The sequence below is a fragment of the Notolepis coatsorum genome, assembly GCF_963971535.1.
Source record: "Notolepis coatsorum genome assembly, chromosome: 3".
Taxonomy (NCBI): domain Eukaryota; kingdom Metazoa; phylum Chordata; class Actinopteri; order Aulopiformes; family Paralepididae; genus Notolepis; species Notolepis coatsorum.
This window is the reverse complement of record NC_140167.1, coordinates 198,222,438-198,236,910: the sequence shown is the minus strand read 5'-3', so window position 1 is coordinate 198,236,910 and position 14,473 is coordinate 198,222,438. Positions and strand designations below refer to the sequence as shown.

General features: G+C 48.6%; 1 protein-coding gene across 1 annotated transcript in view; it reads left to right on the top strand.

Moving 5' to 3' along the window:
* The window catches only part of arhgef49 (Rho guanine nucleotide exchange factor 49), a gene marked incomplete at both ends in the record, with an annotated part of 46,113 nt that extends 45,463 nt beyond the window's left edge, over positions 1–650 (top strand). Inside the window, 4 exon segments of the mRNA XM_084311500.1 lie at positions 38–84; positions 87–232; positions 235–477; positions 480–650. Of these exon segments, the coding sequence (XP_084167626.1) occupies positions 38–84; positions 87–232; positions 235–477; positions 480–650 (607 nt within the window).
* Between the last annotated feature and the right edge of the window lie 13,823 nt (positions 651–14,473).

Genomic DNA, 14,473 nt, shown 5'->3' with positions numbered 1-14,473 from the left:
GGACTCCAAGCGCCGGTCCTGCGCTCCTTCCCCGCAGGCCCAGACCGCGTGGATCACCGGTGGCCCGTCATGAGACGGTGGGCTGGCGCGGGAGAACACGCGCTTCGTCATGGAGGGGCCCCTGCAGCTGGCGACGCCCGCCGACGGCCAGTGGGTGAAGAAGGGCAGCCGGGCCCTCAAGTTCCAGAACGTCCAGAGCCTGCTGATGGTGCGGATGCAGCGGGCCGGGCCGGGGGGGGAGGGCGGCGGAGAGGGGAGTGCGTGCGGGACGGCGTGTTGGTCCTGATCAAGGACAAGAGCAGCGGGAAGCTGGCGGCACTGCGGGAGCCCCTGCACCTGGGCAACTGCGTGGTGTCGGCCGACCCCGAGGCCCCGGACACCTTCGAGGTGCTGGACATCAGGCGGGAGGCCTTCGTCTTCAGGGCCGCGGACGCCTCGCGCACCCAGCAGTGGTTCCGTCAGATCAAGAAGTACGCGGGGGGTCCCTGGGAGCCTGGAGGAAGAGGCGCGACGCCCTGCCCAACATCATGATCAACACCAGCCAGAGCCGGCTCCTGAGACACGCCCTCCTCGGGCAGGACACGCCTCCTCAGGCAGGACACGCCTCCTCGGGCAGGACACGCCTCCTCAGGCAGGACACGCCTCTGTAAATACAATCCCTACAACTTCTCCTGCAAAAAACGAACTCGGAAAAACATGAAGCGTTTCTAAATTACTGCACTAGTAGGACTTGGAGATTTCATTGAAAGAGGTCCCAGAGTCCCGTGAGGTCGTGAGCCCGTTTGGTCGTGAGGTCGTGAGCATGTTTGGTTGTGAGGTCGTGAAAGAGAGACAGAGCACTTTTTTTCTTTTTTTTCTACCAAATGACAAAGTGCACCATGTCACGAAATAACGTATAAAGATCTAGTTTTCAGCTGTTCTCTAAAAAGCCGTCAACTTGGACGACCAAAAAAGAAAGCAGACATGGGTTTGGAGTTTCTGCTGGCCTTGATTGTAGACCGTTCGCTCTGGAAGGGGAGGGGGCTGTGTCTTCAGTATACTCAGACCTCTGGAAGGGAAGGGGGCTATGTCTTCAGTATACTCAGACCTCTCGCTCTGGAAGGGAAGGGGGCTGTGTCTTCAGTATACTCAAGTCCGCGTTGACAAGCATGACTGAATATGAGGAAGACTACTGTACATGCAGGATGAAGCTTGCAGTGACTGTGTGGTACAGTATGTGTTACAATGGGTTTCATTCATTTTCACAGCAGTGAGGTCAGTCACTGCTCTTTCCCGTCTCTCTCTACTGTTTTGTTGGTGACATAGCATCCTACACTGCCAGCTAAGCTGGGTCTCTTATGAAGGCTTGAACATGGACCCAGTGTATCACTGTGTTAAGTCACGCAACAACAATAATCTCTGCCAATTCCGGAAATGATCGTAGCTCTACTTAGTTAATTTAATTTAAGATCTCACTGGACCTCCCATGGGTCTCAGTCTCTCCGCTCTGCAGTAAACACTAAATACATGTATATCGCTCCCACTTTATCCAATCAGGAGAAAGATCCATAGATATAACTTATCTGTGGTATCGCAACTCTAGTAAAGTCGATGAAGAAAGACGACCGGCGTCCAGTGAGAAGTTCTAAGCGGGGATTCCTGACGACCTTAGGGCCGTCGCCATGCAGGATGGAGTCAGTTAAAGTCCCACTCGTGTCCCAAACACGCACACACCCATCGTGGGGATGCAGCTGAACGCCACGAGACAATATTTTGTGCCTTGGTATTTTGATTACTTAACTCGTGACCGTCGACGTGTCACGGTAGCATTTGATTGGGAAACAGCCACAGAGTGAAAAAGGGGCAACTTGACAAGAGATACTGGAAACAGGCAACAGCAATCAATCCACGTAACGAGTAAGGTTACAGTACCTGGCTGCTATTTCAGCATCATGACTCACCGCCTCCTTCTGTTGCTGTTGTTATTACGTTAACTACTCCAGATGTTTTTGTTGTCATTTTCCCCCCTCCACCTCCCCACCCCCCCCCCGTCTTTATGGACAGACTACTTTTTGTTTGACGCACTTTACGATGAATTTACAATTCATTTCCAGAAAACGATAATGCAACTCTCTCTCTCTCTCTCTCTCTCTCTCTCTCTCTCTCTCTCTCTCTCTCTCTCTCTCTCTCTCTCTCTCTCTCTCTCTCTCTCTCTCTCTCTCTCTCTCTCTCTCTCTCTCTCTCTCTCCTGTAAAAGTCTGGCCAATGTTAATCTGCTGTCGTGTTTATGTAGTTCACCTGTGCGCTCTGGGGAGCTGTTTTCTACTGTAGACCACTGCAACAACACTTCCAGTGTGTTGAGCTCATGGAAGTGAGCGGGGGGGGGGCATGTGAATGAATGTTGATTAGAGCCATGGAGCTACAGAGCTACCACTTACGTCAAGGCTCTAATCAACATTCATTAATTGTAACCCCCCCCGCGCTCTTTCCCCCCATCCCCTCACGAGCTACGTGTAACACGGACGTGCAGTGGTCCTATACGATCATGTCAGCAGGTCGGCGCAATAAAGCAAAGCCTACCCATCAACCAAATCTACTATGACGCTGTCTTGTGTTTAAGTCGAGGAACAGCGGCACTAGCAGAGGTAGCTAATCACTGTGTTCACAACCACACCTGCCTGCGACTGCTATTCTTCCAATATGGCGCTGACACTGTTAGAACTCTTGGCTTCCACACAATTACTACTACCACAACTGTACATGGGAGGGCGCTATTTAACAGAAAATAACTTTCCAAAATAGACCACTGCACTTCCGCGTTACATGGAGCTCGTGGGGGGGAGGGGGAAGGGGGGAAAGAGAGTGGGGGGGGGGGGGCTTGTATCCTTTCGGCAACCAACCCTCCCTTCCGCGTGGCTCTGATTGGCCAGAGATCTACGCTCCGCCCGTGCGCACGCGCATGAGCCCCGATGAGCCCCTCAGGCAGGCAGGAATACTAAAACTCGAGTTCACCTAATTTATACAAATGGAAGTATTGATTTCGCAGTAACAAATCATTAAAAAATATATACCGTTAACTGGAATATGTTGTTTCTTTACACATATGTTGGATTATGTAATTGGTTTGTCATGACAAACAATAAAAAATCGCGAATTAACCGGTGGGTATCCTATTATATTAACATAGCTACAACAACACACACAGTAACGTTAATATAATTACATGCATCATTGTTTACAATGAACGGTGGGGGCTAATCGAAAGGACTGGACACGGACAAGTTAAACAGCAATCAATTAATTTAATATAACAGGTAGTTCGAGCTGCATTTTCGTGCCTACAACCACACCACAGCCACAGGGATATTAACCACCGGTTAATTCGCGATTTTTGTATTGGTTTGTCATGACAAACCAAATTACATAATCCAACATATGTGTAAAGAAACAACATATTCCAGTTAATGGTATATTTCTTTAATGATTCGTTACGGCGAAATCAATACTTCCATTTGTATAAATTAGGTGAACTCGGAGTTTAGTATTCCTGCCTGGCTGAGGGGCTCATCGGGGCTCATGCGCGCGCAGCGGGCGGAGCGTAGATCGCTGGCCAATCAGAGCAACGCGGAAGGGAGGGTTGGTTGCCGAAAGGATACAAGCGGGGGGGGGGGGGGGGGGGGGATCAAATTAATACATTTATTCACACGCTCCCTTTCCTCCCTCCCCCCGCTCTCTCCATGAGCTCAAAATACCGGAAGTGTTGCCCGTGGTCTATAGACCTGTTTGGACTGTCTGCCGTTCCTTTCCTCTGCATTTCAAAGACCTAATGTAATATTTCCTGATGTAATATATTGTGAATTATATTAAAAGATTTTAAATGCAACCTTGTTGTTAAGTTGCCGTGTTTGCCCTCTGGCGCAGGTGGTCCCAAACATTTTAAAGTAAAATTACGTAAAAAGACGTGAATATTTGTCTGGGGACGCTTGTTTTGAGGAGTTTGGATTTAAAGGGGATGTAAAGTGAGTGTTTGGTCAGTAACATGGGGCTCCCAGTCCTTCCGCTCTGTGTGGTAAACACAAAATACATGTTGTGGTATCCTGTTCTCACTTCATGCAATAAGGAGAGAACCATAGATATTGTTACTTATTTCAAGAAATCTTGCCAAGCCAAATTTGCTGTGTTGTGTTTGAAGCACATAATATTAAAACTAGTATTTTTTTCCCTTTTTGGTACAAGTCAGCAGGAAGGGTACAAACTCTGGCAGCTAAGGGTCTGTAACGTTGTTCGTCGAACAGTGTTGAACTTTCACTACAGTCATGGAAGATGAAGTACGGTGATGAATGCAGTGAGTTAAGTGAAGTTATCAGATTCCCTGATATTCCCTACTTGAAATAAGAGGGCTCCTCGAATCCACGACATTCCAGGAAATTACATAACCTGTGAACAATTGTGCAAATAAACTGCTCTTCCTCACCCACGGATTCCCAGGTCTCATTTAGAGAACCATCGACCTGCACACCGCCATGTCCTCCCTTCTCGCCCCCCTCTCTCTGCCGAAGACTACGATTTTCTTAGAGAAAAAAGTGGAGAGCATCCGCAGTCGCTTCTCCCAACCCCCAACCCCCCCACCCATTCCAAATACTGAATCGAGAACCTCATCCTTCACTCTGTCATCTTTCTCTCCCATTACAGAAGCCGAGACCCTGACCACTGGTAACGTCGAACCGTCCCACTACATGCCAGCTGGACCAGCTACCCTCCCCACTCCTCCAGACCATAGCACCAGACATCCTCTCATTCCTAACTGCAACCATCAACTCCTCACTTAACTCGGGGGTGGTCCCCACCTCCCTAAAATAAGCCAGAGTCACGCCGCTCATAAAAAAACCAACCATGAACCCCACCGTCATAGGCAACTATCGTCCTGTCTCTCCTTCCTTTCTAAAACACTTGAATGTGCTGTATCCAACCAACTTACTGATTATCTCTTACAGAATGACCTCCTAGACCCTAATCAGTCAGGCTTCCGGACTGGTCACTCCACAGAGACGGCCCTCATTGCGGTCACAGAGGCACTTTACTTAGCAAAAGCGAAAGGCCTCTCCTCTGTCCTGATTCTCCTGGACCTGTCTGCAGCCTTCGACACAGTCAACCATCAGATCCTACTCGCGTCCCTCGCAGGAATGGGAGTGGCTGGCTCTGTGCTGACATGGCTGACATCATACCTCAATGACCGCTCCTACCAAGTGTCATGGAGAGGGACCCTGTCGCCTGCCCCCTGTCCCCTTCAGACGGGTGTCAAAGATAGATCTTTATTGATAATGAACAGTACATATAGAGGCCCACCATTATCAAATGGATAAAAACGCAAGAAAGCTTACAGCTTATTTCCATTGCGGTCCTTCAGATGTCTGTTAGTAAAATGTACTGGTGAGTGTCTACCTGGATGTGTGTAGGTGTATGAGAGTATGAGTGCATGATACAAGATGCACCTGTCAGAGCCTGTGGGTAAAGCCAGGGTGTGCCCACCACGCAGGGGGGAGAAAAACATAGGGAGACAATTAATACAATAAAAAAAACTAAAACTCAAAACCTAATAAAATACCTTAAAATTAAATAAAATCAGCTAAGATAAATAAAATATAATTAAACCCCAGTTGTGCTTCTCCTGATCCAGCTCTTGACTTTTACTTTAAAAGAGGAATAGTGGCTAATTAACTTAAGGTCAGCTGGTAGCCTATTCCAATCTGCAGAGTACAGGAATTAATTATGCCCAATGCATCTTTTACATTTGACTGGGACCAGATCTGTAGGGCTCCCTCTAGTGCCGTGGTCATGTACTGTACGTCACTGACCTTGGTGAAGTAATTTCTGAGGTAGTTTGGAACAACATTATTGACTATCCTGTGGACCATGCTGAGTTTGATTTGAGTTACTCTCTCATCTACTCTGAGCCACTTGAGGCTGTCCAAATGAGACTGTAGTGTAGGTGAGTCCTGGGATGCAACTGTAAAATGAGTAACTAATTTATTTTGTGCGGCCTGCAGCCTATTCTTCAGTGAAACTGTGATGCTGGTGTACCAGGAGGAACATACATAGTCAAATTGACATTAAACCAGGGCCCCCGCTAGAATTTCCATAGCTAACCTGTTTACAAAAGTTGAAATCCTAGTGAGGAATTTCACTCTCTGGTTGATCTTAGTGGCTACCCTTTGCGCCATGCTCTCTCCTGATAGGGTGTTGTCCAGAACACAGCCCAAGTAGATGACCTCCTCTCTGGCCGAGACCTCTATGTCTCCCACCACTATCCTGAACCCAGGAGACCTCCTCAGTCTAATGGCGGAACCAAAGAGGATAGCTTCAGTCTTCCCTAGGTGAAGGGACAGCCTGTTGTCAACCAGCCAGTGACTGATCTTTAGTAGCTCACGGTTGAGTGTTCCTTCTACCTCCCCTTTATCCCGATGGGAGACCAGGAGAGAAGAAATAAGGGTGGACCCAGAATACTGCCTTGCGGCACCCCACACGTTGGCTGGAGTGAATAGGATATAGTGCCATTCACTTCTACCACTTGCTTCCTACCCTCCAAGAATGACTCTACCCACCTTAACGTATAGCACTTTTAAAACCCATAGCCTTCAGTTTAAATATAAGTATATCGTGGTTCACTGTGTCGAATGCTTTTTGCAGATCTATAATAAGACCATACCACAAAATGTACCCTTGTCCACTTCTGTTTTAATTTGGTCTGTCAGATACAGCACACATGTTGAGTGAGATGTTCTGAGCCCAGACTGAAACTCAAACAGAAGGTTGTTTTTTGACAGGTAATCATTTATTTGCTCAAAAATTATCCTTTCCATTACCTTCGACACCGTGCTGAGGAGTGACACAGGACGATAGTTCCCTGGGTCTAGTTTATTTCCTCTTTTTTTGTTGTTGTTATTTTCTTTCAACTTATTTCTTTTATTCAGCACAAAATCAAGACCGTACAGATATGCAGATATATTTTACAACACGTTCTCAATTAACATCATGTCTGTACTGTATCATTAAGAGACAGCTATGCTTGGGGAAGGGGAAGGGGCGTGGGGGAAACATAAAAACAGATAAACCAGAATATACTACATGTGTGGCTGAAACCACCAGTAAGTGTTGAAACAAAGACAGATTTAAGAAGTAAAAAATTATAATAATGATGATATACGAGTGATATTAGTTACAGTTTAGATGCAATCGTGGTTGCAGGGGCAGCGGTGGCCTAATGGTTAGAGAAGCGGGTTTGTGACCGGAAGGTCGCCGGTTCGATCCCCGGGACCGGCAGGAAAAAACTGCCGCTGAAGTGCCCTTGAGCAAGGCACTTAACCCCCAACTGCTCCAGTGGAGTTGCTCAGTGGCCAATGGTGTCAGACTGTGGTTGTGGTTGAGGTGTGAATGGAACTGTGTGAATGTGAAGCAGGGTGTAGCTGAGAAAGAGCATCTGTGCTCAGCGAACCTACCCTGGGTAAATAAAGGTTAAACAAAAATAAACAAAAAAATTGTTGTATATAGAAGGAATGAGAAAAATAAGACAGAAAATAATCAAATGAAAATAAAAATAATATGGTGCCTTTATAGCCCTATACACTCAGTACTCCAGTTGAGGGGGGATGGCATCCCCCCTGAAATAAAAACAGTCAATATCATCCCCCTTCTAAAACGGTCATCCCCCCTTCCCATCCCTTATGTAATTTTTTCAATGAACCTAGCATTACTGCTATTTCAACATTCAGGGCGGAATCCACAAAGAATGGATTGTGCGGTGCTAATTGCACCCTTAACTGTGCGAGTTTAGCACAGGGTATCTGCTCCGTCTTTGCGAGCTATCCACAAATGACATTGCACGGATGAGATACTAGCGCAGATGTGTGCAGTTTGCTGTGTGCAGTTTGCTCCTGATATGCTCCAGCGCAGTTGGCTCGCGGAGCAGTCTGCACCTGACAGCACTGTTGGCAGATATCAGGAAGGGGAAAATAAACCCGAAATAAGGCATAGTCATAACAGTATTTTTCACCATTACTATTCCGTTCAGGAAGGGGAAGGAAAGAGCGAGGAAGAGCGAGCAAGAGCACATGTATTGTATTCATTATTTTTATGTCTATTAATCTACATTTATTTTTATTTAATTACTGGATTGTCATTATTGTTATTATTATTTCTGTCATTGTCCTGTGATTTATCATTGATTATTACTGTTACTGTATTGTTTGTCTAGTTTCATGTTAAAAAAGGGAAAATAAAAAACATTTGTTAAAAATAAATAAAAAAAGATTAATAATAATAAACAGGCTTCGGGGACAGCCTTACCAAACATATTATTTATATTATTCAAATGGACCTCAAACATGTTCCGTTGTGATGTCACAGTATGATGTCATAATAGAACATTCTAGAACATTTGTGATGTCACAGTATAATGCAGAGGTCTTTAACTGTGTTTTGAAGATGAGAGGAATAAGAAACAGTGTAAACTCTCTCAATTGTGGGAGAAGTATAAGAACTGAGGAGGGCAGTAATACGCCACGTTGCGTTTACACTGCCGGAAATTCACAAGAAGAAGAAGAAGAAGAGGTCTTTAATGATTGATTGGAGATTGGAGAGGACAGAGAGAAGAGGGTTCCCCCTCTTGGGGGGGAACTTCGAGAGATCAGATGATGTTTGGATTGTGATTGTATGACAAGAGGAGCAGAGAAGGAGACAGAGACGATAGTAATGTGTTTTGAAGATGAGAAGAAGAAGATGAAGAAGAAGAAGAAGAAGAAGAAGAAGAAGAAGAAGAAGAAGAAGAAGAAGAAGAAGAAGAAGAAGAAGAAGAAGAAGAAGAAGAAGAAGAAGAGTGTAAACTAGATCAGGGGTTCCCAAACTTTTCAGGCCGCGACCCAAAAATAACGGGGTCAGAGAGCCGCGACCCCCACTATTATAGGAGGTAAATGGAAATGTATGGTTGAAACATGCACACATTCAAACGCACACACACTAATAAGCATTGGATGCTTTTAATCAGGGCCGGTCTGGGGAAATCATTCAGGCCAGGAAATATAGTGCAAAATATAGCCCCAGTCAGCTCACTGCAGGGGGTCTGGGGGTCCCCCACCAGGACATTTCTTGTTAAAAGACTTCATTTCCTGCATTCTGGTGCAGGTATTTTTTTATTTGTACCCTTTAAATGCCAGTGTTTGTGATGGCATCACAAATTATTGTTAAAAAACAGGCTAGCAGCAACAACACTGATTTTGATGGATTTTCAGTTTTTTGTAATGTCAGATTGAAAATAATACAATCTTTTATTCAACTTCAGCCCTGATCATAACACCACATTAATTTTATAATTCTAACCCTTTAAATGCCAGTGTGTGTGATGGCATATATTTGCAATATATCAAATGCAAAGTAGATTTTTCTGGGGGGGATTATTACAGGCTAGCATGTGTCAATGATTAGCAACAACAGTTTTTTGTAAGGGTCCCGCCTCCACCAATCACATGCGGCTCCCTTGTGTGTGTGTGAGAGCAAAAGAGAGAGAGAGAGAGATAGTTCCGTCCAACTTGTGTGAGTTGCAGTGATCTCCTGGTTGTTCCCCACCTAGGTTATCTAACTATTGCGCTGCTGCAACTAGAAACACTGTCCTGGCCTGCTTCTAAGTTCAGTGGCCTGACTACAAAAAAAAAAGAAATTGGATTTTTTTTTGTTTGTTTTGGAAATCATCTGGCGAGTCAAGTTTTCTCAAATGTGGGCGTAGTATAAGAACTGAGGAGGGCAGTAATACGCCATGTTGCGTTTACACTGCCGGAAAATATAAAGAAGAAGAGCTCTTTAATGAAGTATGATGTCATAATAGACCATTAAATGTTCTAGAATTGTTGAATATATATAGAACACACATTTTGTGTTATATATTCAACAATTCTCTCCCCGTCACGAACGGCTTTCCTCACCGACCGGAGCCGGCTATACCGGGCCAACTTGAGATCCACGGCGCTATGGTATCGTTACGTTTAGAGGGGATTCTGACTTAGAGGCGTTCAGTCATAATCCCACAAGGTTTCCGTAGGTGAACCTGCAGAAGGATCATTAATGAACAGGCATGCGTTCTTCATGGGACGGGGTTGCAACCCCAGATAAGTAGGCCTACTCGCTATTTGCATATCAATAGCGCCGGTCGTCAGGTGTGTTAAATACGTTCTCAGATACATTCACACCTAACTTGTCGTGAATGACATGTGTTACATTCCATTCGTAGAGGCAATTAGGCACTGTCTTTAGTCTGTGCTCAAGCGAGGGGACATTAAATGCGCATTCGCGGGAGCGCGCGCACGCGCCGGGAGCGCACGTGCACGTGGCGCCAGTAGGTGCGTGTAACCCCAGATGATTTCAATAACGCACCACTGTTAATGAATACCAGCCTTTTTCGGCCACGGAGCGTGAGCTTCATGGCGGGAGGTGGTTGCGTTTGGAAACAACTCTGGCCGAGGGCGTAAATACGATCCTATGAATTATTTAAGAATTTGGACGAATTTGTAAAGGTTGAAATACTGGGTTTGTTTAATAATGTGTGGCTAGAAGGCTGCTTGCCAAAGGAGTGGAAGCATGCCGTCATCATTCCTATTTTGAAGCCAGGTAAAGTTGCGGCTGACCCAGGGTCATACCGACCCATAGCCCTGACGTCTGCATTGTGTAAAATTATGGAGAGGATGATTACTAATAGATTAGTTTATTTTTTAGAAAGTAAGGATCTTTATGTTGGGTATCAGAATGGGTTTAGAAATGGCAGGTCTACAATGGAATCAGTAGCGGTTCTAGACCAGGACATTAGACAGGCTTTTGACAATAAGGAAGTAGTGATAAGTGTATTTTTGGATATTGAGAAGGTGTTATGGTTTGTAACCGACCCCAATCGCACAACACAAGACAGGTATGAGAGTAAGCCAAAACAGGGCAAATATTTATTATAGAACAAAAAGCGGCACAGTCCCTTTAAGGGAGAACACAAAAACACTAGAGTCAAGGAAATATGGAAAATGCGGCACTGTGCCTTTAAGAGGCGAACAGGCTAAGGGACTAAGGCTAAGGGCCAGGGCTAAGGGCCAGGGCTAAGTGTCAGGGCCAGGACCAGGGGCACTGGAGAGGGGGACAGGGACAGAGGCCCGGAGAGGCGGGCTGGAGACAGGGACAGAGAACAGGGTTAAGGCCTTGGACAGGGCGAGGGCCAGAGCTGCTTACAGGGATGAGGACAGGGTTCCGACGGCGGAGGCCGGGCACGGGGACAGGGGCCCGACGGCGGAGGCCTGGCACGGGGACAGGGGCCCGACGGCAGAGGCCTGGCACGGGGACAGGGGCCCGACGGCGGAGGCCTGGCACGGGGACAGGGGCCCGACGGCGGAGGCCTGGCACGGAGATCATCTTCGTCCCTACTCAGAGTAGGGCTCTGCTGCTCTTAACGGAATCCTCCTCCTCCTCCTCGGATGCTGCAGACGGGCAGCGCAGAACACAGGGGGTCTCAGGGGACCGGGGCGAGAACACGCCATCCTCCCGTGGAAATAGGGAGCGATGACGAGCCGGGGTCCGAGGGGAACGGGATGAGCACCCGCCATCCTCCCGTGGAATAATAGGGAGCGACGGCGAGCCTCACCCCAGGAACGAGGATCACGAAGAGACGCCATCCTCCCGTGGAAATAGGGGGTGATGGCTGGCACGTCGTCTCACGCCGGAGACGCGGCAGGTGATGGTAACGTACAGAATACAGACCAGCACACAGAACTCCATGAACACAGAACGACCCGACAAGGACTGGAGGGGAGCCTGCAACCTAAGTACTCTCCCGAGCAGATTGCAAACTCCCAACAGGTGCGTGAAGGTAGAGGAACAAGAACGTCCAAGGGTGGGGGCTGGTGAAGGAGAGTAGACAGGGAAAATTCTCGCAATGGTGGGGGCTGGTGAAGGAGAGTAGACAGGGAATGTCCAAAGGTGGGGGCTGGTGAGGAGAGGACAGGGAAAAAAGGTCCAGGGAAACAGGCGAATCCTCACAGTACCTCCCCCTCCACGGGAGCCACTGGGCGACCAAAAAAATCAGACAGCGGGGCAGGGGACAAGACAAAGCAACAAACAAAAAAAAAAAGGGCCAGGCTAGCAGGGGAAGCTACACCTAAAGTTGGGCTAGCAGAGGGACAGGGTAGCTGCCAGAGCATTGCTAGCTACAGGGCCTATGCTAGCTGTAAAGCTACATTAGCATAGAGGCTGCGCTAGCTGCCGGAGCTAGGCTAGCAGACAGGGCTGGACTAGCAAAGGAGAACAAGCTAGCTGAAAGGACAGTCCTAGCTGTGGGGAACAGGGTAGCTAACAGGGGAGCTAACGAGGCTAACAAGGGAGCTAACAGGGAAGCTAACAGGGGAGCTAACAGGGAAGCTAACATGAGAACTAACAGGGGAGCTAAAGAGGCTAACAGGGGAGCTAACAGTGGAACCAAAGAGGCTAACTCACATACACTGTCTGTGCTGGCTGGGGTCGTCGACTGGTCGGGTCGTACTGTTATGGTTTGTAACCGACCCCAATCGCACAACACAAGACAGGTATGAGAGTAAGCCAAAACAGGGCAAATATTTATTATAGAACAAAAAGCGGCACAGTCCCTTTAAGGGAGAACACAAAAACACTAGAGTCAAGGAAATATGGAAAATGCGGCACTGTGCATTTAAGAGGCGAACAGGCTAAGGGACTAAGGCTAAGGGCCAGGGCTAAGGGCCAGGGCTAAGTGCCAGGGCTAAGTGTCAGGGCCAGGACCAGGGGCACTGGAGAGGGGGACAGGGACAGAGGCCCGGAGAGGCGGGCTGGAGACAGGGACAGAGAACAGGGTTAAGGCCTTGGACAGGGCGAGGGCCAGAGCTGCTTACAGGGATGAGGACAGGGTTCCGACGGCGGAGGCCGGGCACGGGGACAGGGGCCCGACGGCGGAGGCCTGGCATGGGGACAGGGGCCCGACGGCGGAGGCCTGGCACGGGGACAGGGGCCCGACGGCGGAGGCCTGGCACGGGGACAGGGGCCCGACGGCGGAGGCCTGGCACGGAGATCCTCTTCGTCCCTACTCAGAGTAGGGCTCTGCTGCTCTTAACGGAATCCTCCTCCTCCTCCTCGGATGCTGCAGACGGGCAGCGCAGAACACAGGGGGTCCCAGGGGACCGGGGCGAGAACACGCCATCCTCCCGTGGAAATAGGGAGCGATGACGGGCCGGGGTCCGAGGGGAACGGGATGAGCACCCGCCATCCTCCCGTGGAATAATAGGGAGCGACGGCGAGCCTCACCCCAGGAACGAGGATCACGAAGAGACGCCATCCTCCCGTGGAAATAGGGGGTGATGGCTGGCACGTCGTCTCACGCCGGAGACGCGGCAGGTGATGGTAACGTACAGAATACAGACCAGCACACAGAACTCCATGAACACAGAACGACCCGACAAGGACTGGAGGGGAGCCTGCAACCTAAGTACTCTCCCGAGCAGATTGCAAACTCCCAACAGGTGCGTGAAGGTAGAGGAACAAGAACGTCCAAGGGTGGGGGCTGGTGAAGGAGAGTAGACAGGGAAAATTCTCGCAATGGTGGGGGCTGGTGAAGGAGAGTAGACAGGGAATGTCCAAAGGTGGGGGCTGGTGAGGAGAGGACAGGGAAAAAAGGTCCAGGGAAACAGGCGAATCCTCACAGTACCTCCCCCTCCACGGGAGCCACCGTGCGACCAAAAAAATCAGACAGCGGGGCAGGGGACAAGACAAAGCAACAACAAAAAAAAAAATGGGCCAGGCTAGCAGGGGAAGCTACACCTAAAGTTGGGCTAGCAGAGGGACTGGGTAGCTGCCAGAGCATTGCTAGCTACAGGGCCTATGCTAGCTGTAAATCTACATTAGCATAGAGGCTGCGCTAGCTGCCGGAGCTAGGCTAGCAGACAGGGCTGGACTAGCAAAGGAGAACAAGCTAGCTGAAAGGACAGTCCTAGCTGTGGGGAACAGGGTAGCTAACAGGGGAGCTAACGAGGCTAACAAGGGAGCTAACAGGGAAGCTAACAGGGGAGCTAACAGGGGAGCTAACATGAGAACTAACAGGGGAGCTAAAGAGGCTAACAGGGGAGCTAACAGGGGAACCAAAGAGGCTAACTCACATACACTGTCTGTGCTGGCTGGGGTCGTCGACTGGTCGGGTCGTACTGTTATGGTTTGTAACCGACCCCAATCGCACAACACAAGACAGGTATGAGAGTAAGCCAAAACAGGGCAAATATTTATTATAGAACAAAAAGCGGCACAGTCCCTTTAAGGGAGAACACAAAAACACTAGAGTCAAGGAAATATGGAAAATGCGGCACTGTGCATTTAAGAGGCGAACAGGCTAAGGGACTAAGGCTAAGGGCCAGGGCTAAGGGCCAGGGCTAAGTGTCAGGGCCAGGACCAGGGGCACTGGAGAGGGGGACAGGGA